Source organism: Taudactylus pleione, unplaced genomic scaffold (genome assembly GCF_031769625.1).
Source record: "Taudactylus pleione unplaced genomic scaffold, aTauple2 ptg000206l, whole genome shotgun sequence".
Taxonomy (NCBI): Eukaryota; Metazoa; Chordata; class Amphibia; order Anura; family Myobatrachidae; genus Taudactylus; species Taudactylus pleione.
The window spans coordinates 4384747-4397103 of NW_028284608.1; the positions used below are offsets into that span (position 1 = coordinate 4384747).

Here is a 12357-nt window from a genome sequence, read left to right on the forward strand (position 1 = left end):
TTGTTAGTGATATTTGGTTTCAGTATACTTTAGGGCACTCAAAAGGAATCTGTATGTAATACCGCCGGCCGCATGGCCGGCAGTTCGAATCCCGGCAGCGACAGGCCGACAGAGGAAGAGATCCCGGCAGCGACAGGCCGACAGAGCTGGAAATCCCGATCGTTTCCATGTAAGTACTAACTAACCTAACCTACCCTACCCACCCTTAGGGGTGCCTAACCCTAACCTCACCCCCAAGTGTCTAAACCCCCCTCTAAGTGCTTAAACCTAACCCACCCCTTCCCCGCTGCCTGAACCTAAGTCCCCCGGGGGGGTGCCTAACCCTAATCCACCCTTCCCCTAGCCTAACCCTCCCGGGGGGGGTGCCTAACCCTAAGTCCCCCCCCCCCCCCGGGAGCCCTAAACCTAACCCCCCCCCCCCACGGCTGTCGGCTCGCAACGCCCGGCATCCCTTCGATCGGGATGCCGGTCTCCCGGCGTAGGGGTAATGACAGGCGTCTAGATTTTAGACGCCTGTCAAGTAACCCTAGCCGGGATTGAGGAGTCGGGAAGCCGGTGGTCGCCGGCTTCCTAAATGTTTAACACTCAAAAATGTTTCCATGAACAAGTGAAATTGTGAGTCCACAGGTCATCTAGTATAGACTGTAATTCAGACAATTCTTTCCAGTACATATAATAAAGTTGGAGAATAAAGGGGGAAAGATTCTATTTAGAAGCCAATTACGAGTCCCAGTCCTTAAGGTGGGCATCCACTTACTGATAGAGGAACGATTACAAAATTGTAATAGTACAGTCGTTCCTCATCCTGTATAGTGCCTACATTAAACGATATGTCGTTCAGAGCTGGCACCCTCCCTCATCCCCAAACATGCACAATCTGTCGTTATCAGTAGATTAACCTGCATATTCAGGTGATGATTGATGTCGAAAACGACGAGCGGGCATCGATGGTCATTTTCGACATTAGACTGCACGATTCCTGAACGATTAATGAACTATTAATTAACGATTATGATGTCGTAATCGTTCAATCGCTCACTTTAAATCGGCAAGTGGATACGCACCTTTAGACACTGTTGTAAGGTAACGACTCTAAAGCAGCATTTCCCAATCTCAGTCCCCAAGGCGCACTCAGGGTTATATTCAATTGTCCGTGGTAAAATCTTAGTTTCCGCGGCTTGAGTCAACACACCTATCGCTGGGAAAGCTCACTTTCCGTGGCTATGCGCAATGCAGTTTACCACCAAATCCAATTTTATAAAAAGGTTGTGCAGTAGTTGTCTATGATGTTCAGTGTGGGGAACAATGGAGAATTCAGCATGTACCCCAAAAATATGCAAATTAACATTGGATAACAGTATAGAAGTATATCAGTGGACAAAGCAATGTAATTGGGGTTCTTAAAGGGGGATGTAGTCGGGTTGGCAACGGTTACAATCCCGACCGCTGACATCCCAAAGGTAAGTATTAGGCTAGGGGTTAGGCTGCTCACAGGGTTGATTTTTGTGTCATTTTAAGCCACCTGCAACCACAAAAACACCTGTCCCATCAGTACAGCACCCCCATATACCTGTACTCCATCATTTAACCCATTACTCTGCATTTTTCAGAATATCACCTGAAAAATGACATATTATTGGGCAAATTAAGACAATGAGATACTTCTAAGCGTCTGAAGTCTGAATCATTACGGGGTGGGGGTTGTCCCAGGGGTTCTCAACCAAGTCCCAACATGTTTACCTTAAAAAAGGGATTTTCACAAATTTTTCACATGCCCAACTCTTATATAAAGCTAAATGTGTATGGCTAGTGGACTAGCAAAAAACTGCCAGCCAACCGCATTAACCTTTGAAAACAGGATTATGTGGCTCTTTAAAAATGCCCCTAACAGTCTAGGTTTTAAGGATATCCATGCTTGAGCACAGATGGTTAAATCAAAATAATTGAGGTACTAATAAAGTCACCTGTGCTCAAGTATGGCTATTCCCAAAGCTGGACTGTTAAACTGGGTACACACTAGGCGATCCATTGCACAATATATCATTCAGATGTGCATAGGAAGGATATATCGTGCAGACCGCTTAGTGTGTACTCCCGATCACGTGTGTGCCCGCGGGACTTTCATCGCATCATCCCGTCTGCTGTACAACCCAGTGGATAGGATGATGCAAAGAACGTGGTCATGTGGCTAAATGCAGAATGGAACGGCACATTGTGCCATCACTGGGTAGCCAGCATAAGTGTGCCTTCAGGACCCGCGTTGGGAAACACTGCAATAACAAATACAACACCATTAAATGTCGTATAAAATGATTTCACCAATGATTCTCACCCAAAATAAATTATTTGTAAATTAAAACAAAATACCTTCTAAAAATAAAAATTACTCCATATAAATTTTAAATCATTAAAAAAAACTTGTGCAGAAGGAAAAGGTGCTATAATGCAGAGCTACCAGATATTCCTTTCATTTCCTAATCTGTACTAGAAAAGCGATAGAATGTGTGGGTTACAGACATCATACATAGCACCGGATTTATGAATGATCACCAGTAAGTCCTGCAGTTACACAATGGGCTCAATCCAATTACATGTGAATTTGTGAATGCGAGTTTGTATTATACAACTTTCATACATTTCAGGAATGCGCACGCCTGAGAAATGAGAGATCCTATTAGATATGGCAAGTTGTGGTAGTCACCGAGACTTTGTGCAACTTTTCTACAAAATGGAACCTGGAAGAAGTGCATACAAAAGTGGGCAGCGCACCCTTGTCACAAAGCACCTGAGACAGCAGGACCATGTAGATGGCTGTTAGTGGCTATGCCAAAAGTTCTGGAGGTTTTTAAAAGGTGTCAAATGGTTGATTTGTGAACTTTTAATTACTGGTTGAAACATGATAGCAAGCAAGCGTTTTTCAGCCAATTAAAGTATTACCAGTGTGTGTGCACAGAAAGATGTCTGTATAGCAGCTTCTCAGTGTTTTTAGATTTGTAAAAAGTTGGAATAAACAATTTTACCTCTCATCTGAGAAGTTCAAAAGCCCCTCTCCCATTAATATAACACCTCCACACACCTGCCCCGCGTCATTTACACACCTGCCCCGTGTCATTTACCCCGCCACACACCTGTCCCGCGTCATTTAAACATTCACACACCTGCCCCGCGTCATTTACACCTCCACATACGTGTCCCACGTCATTTACACCTCCACACACCTGCCCTGCGTCATTTACACCTCCACATACCTGTCCCGCGTCATTTACACATTCACACACCTGTCCCACGTCATTTACCCCGCCACCTACCTGTCCCACATCATTTACACCGCCACCTACCTGTCCCACATCATTTACACCTCCACCTACCTGTCCCACATCATTTACACCTCCACCTACCTGTCCCACATCATTTACACCTCCACCTACCTGTCCCACATCATTTACACCTCCACCTACCTGTCCCACATCATTTACACCTCCACCTACCTGTCCCACATCATTTACACCTCCACCTACCTGTCCCACATCATTTAACCCATATATGCAAATTATTTTGCCGTTTATCTATTATGATTGTAAATGATCTAATGTTTGCACAATCTTCCTGCTTAGTAGACATACAGGATCACAGGAATGTTGTTTTGCATACAGGGACAGATTAAGGTGGGGCCCCCATCAATAAAATTGCACTGCCCCACAAAGCGACTATTATGCCCCTTAGCCCATTATCTTGTCTCAGGACTCTCCACAGACCAGTAAGGTGGCAGCCTACAACAACATGTCGGGCAACACTGCTGGGAACAGACTCCCAGCAGCATTGTGGACATGATCTAGTACAGTGCCAGGGGCAGACGCAGGATTTTGAGTGGGGGTGTACATAGAGAGGGAGGGAGGGTGAAGAGAAAGAGATGGGGGAGGGAGAGAGAAAGGGAGGAAAGGGGAGAGAGAGAGGGAGAGGGAAGGAGATAGAGGGGTCTATGTACTAAGCAGTGTTAGGAGACAGTGAAAAGAGATAAGAAAGTGATAAGGTGCCAGCCAATCAGCTCCCAACTGTCATTTTTCAAACACAGCCTGTGAGATGACAGTTGGGAGCTGATTGGCTGGTACCTTATCACTTTCTTATCACTTTTCACTGTCTCCTAACACTGCTTAGTAACTAGACCCCTGTGAGAGAGGGTGGGAGGAAGGGACAGAGTGCGCACACACTACCTGTTACAGCATGGAACTTAATAGCATGGACATACACCCATGAATCGCAAAATTATGTTAGCATGTTAGGAAGGGATAGAGATGTTGACAAAGCTGTCTCCCCCAGTCTTAACAGCCAAAACTCGGTCATCAGAGAGAGTGATGCTGCCAGTAGCCGTCATGGGAGTGGCCCAGCTATAGGCAGTGTTTGCGGCAGGGTGGGGGGCTCTGGGCAACCGCCCCGTACGCCCCACCCATAATCTGGGCCTGTTAGCATACAGTGTTATAAACAAATATATATTTTTTATAACTATATATTTTTATAAAATATATGTATCTCCCTAATCCTAATTGTGAATGCTATAATGTGGACATAGGGCCTGATTCACTACGGAATGCCATTCTGCTTATACGCACATGCCGCAGTTAATAATATCAGCGGTGATATGTAAATGTGTGCATTAACGTTTCGTACGCAGCCAGACATAAGGACACCCACTTCCCCTTACTCACATCCGTATACTAGGGCAACATAGCAAAACAATCGGTAACATCGAGTAACAGCAGAGCCATACGCACAGTTAAAGGAAGAAGCCCAGACCTCAATCAGAAATTGCTAACTTCTGTGCACGCTATGAGACCTGAGGAGGCGTCTGGTATCGCAGTAGCTAAATTAAGCACGCCAACGCAACGGCATTGAAACACACTGAGACTCCTACGTTCGCACAGCCCCTCCCCCATCACCACCCACAAATGGCATTTCCTGTCAATCGCTCTGCCCTGGGTCTGCGTATGCAGTTCTGACCTCAGGGCTTGGCTTGCGCGCACTGCAATGCATACACATGAGCAGTGCGAATTAATCGACCGATTGCGTTTTAGCAACTGCGTTCCTTGCTGAATCAGGCCCATAATCCAATACTGGCTATATAATAGAATATATAATATAGCTCTTGCTACACCCCTGGATTTTTCCTGCCCCTTTCATCTGCTCAGAGGACTGCGCACAAAAAACCCAGTTTGGAATTGGATTGCAAATTAAATTCGCAGTTCGCATTCGCCGTGAGAACCCAACTCGCACCTAAATGGATTGACCCCCATGTATCGGGACAGCCTGCTATAACTAGCACAGCCCCACAGAACACCCAGCAGTGGCCGGAGAAACATTTGCCCCCCATAAACACTCACTTAGGCCAAGTGGAATATCCCCAGTGAGTCTTCTCCACAAAGCAGTCGCTCTCCCACACTTCCTTGGTCTTTGGTAGGCTGGCACTGTTATAGCTTATCCACTGGTTGTCAGCTCTGTCCCCGGACATAACAATGTCTGGTTTGGTACATCCGCCTATTACACATTCAATAAAAAATAAGTAAACTGCGTAAACGTATCGGGAATACCATAGATTATGTGTTTTTCCATGTAACATTGTGCATTTCACCATGTACTGTGCATGTGTATAAATACACATTAATAATATAAATAAATGAAAAAAATAAATAAAAGCAAAACAGTAAAACATACATGATCTAATCACAGAACATTAAAACGATTGCAGCTGTTTCATGCGTGATTGAACGCTATGGGATGCAGTCATTATGTCGACATTTAAAACGTTGACACCACAACGTGGACAGTCATATCAACGTGGAACACGTCAACTTGAAAAACGTCTAGCCTGCGGCTTACGGGAGAAGAGGTTTAGAGTTAGGCACTAAGGGGAGGGTTATCGGTTAGAGATAATAACCGCCAGAAACCGTGCAGGATCTACCGGAAGTCACAGTCAGATGACTGCTGGACCCGGAAACCATAGCTGTATACCACCGCTATACCACCAGGAACATTTTGTCGACATTCTAATCATATTGACATTTAGTTTCCAGTCTGTATTTTAAAACATCCATATGTGCATAGACTTTCAGTTTAAGCATGGCGTTCGGATTCAGTATATATAGTCGACATGATGAACAACAAGGCGGTCACATATCAGCATGCGAAGTATGTCAACATGCTACACGTCGACACTCTCAATGTCAACAAAATATTTACCGAATCCAAACGCCATGCTTACACTGAAAGTCTATGTACATTGGAATGTTGTCAAATATTAAAAAAAAAATAAAAGTAGGGAATGGATCATGAAACGACAAAACCGCATACTGGGCCCATGATTTAATAACAGTTGCTAAGCCTTGTATCATCCATAACATGAGTGCGTTAAGAGAGAGAACAGTAACCAAAGGCTTTTACAGTGTGTGGTAATCAGTCACTACTAAGCAGCGATAAGGAGAAACCTCTACGTACTGATGCTATAAGGGCAGATGGTCACTTTCACATGCGGCCTCTTCAGCTGCTTCAGGATTCCAGCGACAGTGGAGATGGCCATCTTGAAAAACAAAAAGGAGAACATTAAATATGTCTGAGAACTGCAGTTTGTCTTTATTTGTTGCAATAACCAATCCAAAGGGGATCCGGTCTAAAGATCTACAGCAAAAAGGTTGACAAACCAGATGTTAGTAAATCAGTCGACAGGGACACAAGGTTGACATGTAAGAAGATCGACAGGTACAAATGGTCGACAGGGTCAAATGGCCAACACAAAAATGGTTAACACAAAAATGGTCGACACTTTTTTTTTTAGGGTTAGGTTTAGGGTTAGGCACTTACCGAAGGGTTAGGCACTAGAAAGGATGGTTAGGGTCAGGCACTAGGAGGGAGGGTTAGGATGAAGATTAGAGTTAGAGGAGAAAAAAAACAAAAAAAAAAACATGTGTAGACCATTTCTGTGTCGACCTATTGACTGTCTAACATCTGCTGTCATCTAGACATTGTCTACCTTTTTACTGTAGATCTTTCAAACCACACCCAATCCAAAGTGTTTCCTATCAGCACAGACGGTGTAATGGTTAGCATTACTGCCTCACAGCACTGAGGTCGTGGGTTCGATTCCCACTACGGCCCTAACTGTCTGGAGTTTGTATATTCTCCCTGTGCTTGCGTGGGTTTCCTCCGGGTGCTCCGGTTTCCTCCCACATTCCAAAAATATACTGGTAGGTTAATTGAGTCCTAACAAAATTAACCCTAGTGTGTAAGTGTGTGAGCATGTGATAGGGAACATAGAGTGTAAGCTCCACTAGGGCAGGGACTGATGTGAATGGACAAATATTCTCTGTAAAGTGCTGCGGAATATGTGTGCGCTATATAAATAACTGGTAATAAATAAATAATAAATATCCACCAGCTTAAACCACAGGACCACCTTTTGAAACAAGGAGGGTTTTTCTTTTTTCTTAAACTTCCCATTGCATGTAATTGATGTTTACATTTGGGAAGTGGAGATTCCCATTACTACATCTAGTCTAAAGCAAAACAACGATGGACAATCTGCATATGGGGATATTCCTCTCCTAGCTCAGACCCCCTGATTTCCGCAATGATCAGCAGCAAATTCAGTCATCAGAAGTCTTCACCTTGCGCACAATTAGAGCATCGTGATTCAGACACTGCACCAAGTATCTGATCGCATTAGGAGGTAGAACATGGTCGTCTCTCAGGAGCAACGACAAGAACCCGATGCCGATGTGTTCAAACTTCCATGGGCTGTAAGGAGGAGGTACGGGAGCATGAATGCAAATAAATAATCATATTTAGGCAAAAGGATGAAGACATTGAAATAAATGGACTGAACATTGTATCCCGCACCCACACACTGATGGTCAGTGCATCTATTCTCAATACGCCATGCAGCGAGACATCCCTTACTTATGGCTTGTTATGGCTGACACAGGGTCATGCTGGTCACAAGAGATTTCAAAACTTGAATTTGCTCCCTCAGCAGGACGGATGCAGCCTTCTCCTTCACCACCTCCTCTCACCTGAAACTTACTATATCCAATAGTAATGTCGGAAATGAACTGCGTAGTGGGTCAGATGGCAAATCCATTCAAATCTGACTTTGTAAATAGGATCTTGCACTTTACAGTTATTATACAAGCAGGATTATAGGGCATCTGCCCTGATTGAAAACGCAATGCTCCAAACAGAACGTCACTGCCCTGCGCTATAGTGATCATTGGGATCCTCACACTGATTACAAGCTGGACACGCAGGAGTTGGTTCAGCTGAAATACTTGGTGATGCTGTTAACACTAACAACCTATAGCCAATAAGAGACAAGTCCCACCAACTGCAACTACGGTGTTCCCCGTCTGACCCTAGTGACACAAACCTAATAAGACTAAGCTGCAAAGGACAACTGCACACAGGTACTTACAGGTTTCTTTGTGTAACACAATCAAGCAGTGTGTTGATGAGGCGCTCATAATTGCTGTTAAAAGGTAAAAAAATAAAAGTCGGTTCTGTTAGGGTTATACAATCTACAGCGAAATAAGGAATAGTATATACGTAGGTGTCTGAAAGTAACAAACAGTCCATCATAATAATACATACACTCCCAAATGATCTACAGATAGCAGACAGAAGCAGAACTACATGAAAGCCATTGGATCCGTACCGTACAGACTCAACGTTCTTCTCTTCTTGCCTCTTCAGTGCTAGGCTTAGTTCATCAGGATGAGACAGCTGGGCGTTTAGAGTGGGGTTGGGTGATTGCTGGAGCATGACAGCAATCTCTATGCAATTTTCTGGAACCTTTAGGAAAAACGTGCTCCCATTAATGTGTATTTGATTTACATGGTATATTATAGATTACAAAGATCTGGACATCCTGTAGCAGAAGCCAATTTTGCCCGACTACTCTGCATGTTTTATAACTCCTTCCCTTCCCTTAGGTGCACAATACTTATTCAAAGCTGCAGATTATTCTGCACCTGAAGGGGGAGGCAGAGCTCCCAGAAACATCGAGCCACTTAAGTTCACTACATTCTTGCTCTGCCAGCTGAAACTCTATGGTCCACCATGTAAGGGCTGATCTTGCTGCTCAGGGGCAACCAGCTTGGTGTTCAATTTCTGCATCAGTCAAGATTGCCGTATCACACATGGACCTGTTAGTGCAGCCAGAAGATGGCCACATATGCCGGCCAATTACATTTATATTACAACTGGATCAATTGAAGGCATTTTTCTGGTTGTGTGGCCACACATGATATAGGACAAATTGCTCGAACATGGACGTAAAAAAATCAAGGACTTATTCACATTCATATTAGGCCAAACATTGCATTGCATTGAAAGTAAGCACATATATACATTTTCGGCTTACAGAAAAATCCAAGCCAATCGTTTCATACTGTCGATGGATCTTCTCTGCCAGATCGTCAAAAAGGCGAACGATGGATGGTTTCTCAAGAGACATTGCTTTGCTGAGACCTGAAAAGACTATTGCCGGCCACGTCTGTACAATACATTCCCAGTCGTGGAGGTTCGCTAGGCAGACTGCCCCATGGTTTCCAAGCAGACAATACAAGGCACCCTGGAGATAAAAATGGTGTTGGAAATAAATACCATTACATTTTGGATTAGTAGGGGGTATTACAGTCACCACAATATGTTGTAGTCAACGATATGGTTATGCGACAGTGATTTAAAGTGCTCTTCTGAAACAGAGAGATCGATTGATAGAACCCTACAAAAGGACAGACATTAAATGGTGTCCAATGTAAAGAACATACTCTAAGGGGTATATTACTAAAGTGCGGGCTTTGAGGAGTGGAGATGTTACCCATAGCAACCAATCAGTTTCTACTTAACATCTATCTAGCACCTTCTAGAAGATAATAGCTAGAATCTGATCGGCAACTATACCCTTAAGGAACTAGTTAGACAGCGGGCAGTTTAGCAGAGTGTGGGGCATGACCATGTTGGTACAGAGGTGTCCTCATACACCAAGCCTCAAAACTCTCGGCTGAGCCGCGCTGAGCGGTGTAGCGACCTTTTCTTCCGCACTGCAGATGCAGCAAACCACCACTCATTCTGGCCAGAGACCCCGGGCTGCGACTTTAACCGAAAAGGAATTAGTTTTAAATACGTACAAAGTCACACATGAAGCAGAACTGAACTTGGAGTGAAAGAAAGCCGCGGCATCGTAGCACCTTGTATACAGATTCAGACTCATTTACTTACACATAAATTATCAGCGCAGTCTCGTTAAGCGGATTTGTCGCATCAGATTGTTTAAATTGTGCGACTAAGACACAATCGACCAAAAAAAAAGATACTCGGCGTAAGCCGAGTCGCAAGGGACCTAGCGTGCCGAGGAGGACCGTTTGGCGAGACTGCGGCAATAGTGTTCGAGGACACATCTGTATTAGTAGGCCATATCCAAGATGCATTCTGCTCACCTCTGCAAATGGAGCACTAACTAATCCTGAACTAGGGGTCACTGATCCCTATAGTAACTGGATCAATGCTCACGTGTGATCAAGGTAAACGTACAGCTCAGCACGTATAATGCACTCGCAATTTCACTCTTGTTCATTTTCAGCATCTTTACTCAAGAGAACATATCCACTTATCATAATCAATGACTTCTAATTCAAGACCACTTACACCGTGGTGAGCCAGACACATCTCAGACAACAGCCCTAACTCTCCGGTATATAAAAACTAAAAAGGGTGCTCCGTTTGATAAAAAATTTAAAATCTTAAAGAAAAAAAGTGTCATTACAACCCAACAAATGTAAACACTTACTTTGAACTGCTGCTGAGTGACGTCATGTCTGTCCGGCCGTATGTATTCAAGTACAAGAGGAATGATATCACGGCAGCAGAAATTATAGGTTCCCAGAGCGGTGAAAAAAGCTTGCTGAGCTTTGCTCCTGACCTGCACAATACAACCGTATTACATCACTCTGTTCACAAACCTTACAACCTCCTCCAGAAAGCGCATTATAGTGCAATAAAAGAAACACACAATAGTGACTAAAAAGTGCTCAACAAAGTGAATTGCCCTTGCACGAATGGGCAAAATGATGCAAATGTCGCTGATACTAAATGGAAGTCCTGGAAATGGTCATTTTCTGAAATAGTCTTTTATTGATTATTCATCTCTTTTTAAATTAACGGTTCGGGTCAATAGCTTGATGCGGAGAGATACAATCTGTTCTGGTTGCGCTTGGGCTGCACAAGGTAAATGATGATATTAGAGAATACATTAGGCATTCCTGTGAAGCACGGCAAACGCCACGTTTTTGCTCATCATTCTTTTGTAATTGGAGCAACTACAAAGCTATCCTACCAGACATACTTCACTACTTCTACCAAATATAATGGCCAAATAATTGCTCTGCGGGCAAGGACAAAATTATGGGGTCCAGAATCTTACATATCTTCTCTAGGGCACAAACTAATTTACTTTAAAACAAAACTGATCCTATGGTAATGGTAAGAAGCTGCATAAGGACATTGATGGCTGGTGAAATAGGCGAAGGTGTGTCAGGCTCATCCACTCAGAACAATCTCATATACATGTAGATACAGTACTGTAGAATCAATCTGCCATACACAGCACTATGGTAGAGATACATTTAGCATACTTTTAATAACTTAATTTACAACACTAATATGAATGACTAAAACAGAAATATATATATATAAAAAAAATAAAAAATTACAGCAAATGTATATGCGGGTTCTACGCAGAATACGTGTTATAAAAACAATCGTCCTAGAACATCAAACACAAATATAGGGGAAAGACTATAGTTAATAAGAACCCGGGGTACTTACTTGACCATACGAACTTGTTGACAGCCGTAGAAGATCGCGCACCATGTCTTGGTGGACTTTTTTGTATTCGCATCCTTCAACGGTCAGTATTCTCAACTACAAAAATATAGTCAATAAATCTCTCTGTATCTAAATTATATTCCCAGTAAACATCCGTTGGGTTGTGTGCGAATACAAAGGGTATTAACGGCCCCAGGCCTAGTCTCAGATGAATGAGGAGATTCATGGGAATTCTAGCTACAGTTGAGTAGTGTCAGCATTCACCAGAGACAGCTTTACCAGTCTCATCACCGAGGGTTATGTCCCCTCATGTAACAGCGAGGCACGCCGAGTACACAACCGTGCAGTCGTTGACAAAATTATTAATTGAAAATGACTGAAAATTATAATTATATTCAGGCTGTATAGAAAATAATTCTATCATAAAGTATAACAAATTCGCAACTACTTCACAGACGGGATAAATACAAGACCTCTCTTATGGCCAGC

General features: G+C 43.4%; 1 protein-coding gene across 2 annotated transcripts in view; it reads right to left on the minus strand.

Annotated features, from left to right (window-relative positions):
• The window catches only part of PSME4 (proteasome activator subunit 4), a 139959-nt gene that overhangs the window by 29345 nt on the left and 98257 nt on the right, over positions 1 to 12357 (minus strand). For both annotated transcript variants that reach the window (XM_088477998.1, XM_088477999.1), the window contains 8 exons: positions 11869 to 11964; positions 10832 to 10963; positions 9404 to 9613; positions 8696 to 8832; positions 8456 to 8509; positions 7653 to 7782; positions 6487 to 6568; positions 5376 to 5529 (listed from right to left, as the gene is read on the minus strand). In XM_088477998.1, the coding sequence (XP_088334124.1) occupies positions 5376 to 5529; positions 6487 to 6568; positions 7653 to 7782; positions 8456 to 8509; positions 8696 to 8832; positions 9404 to 9613; positions 10832 to 10963; positions 11869 to 11964 (995 nt within the window). The remainder of the gene's footprint in view (positions 1 to 5375; positions 5530 to 6486; positions 6569 to 7652; positions 7783 to 8455; positions 8510 to 8695; positions 8833 to 9403; positions 9614 to 10831; positions 10964 to 11868; positions 11965 to 12357) is intronic.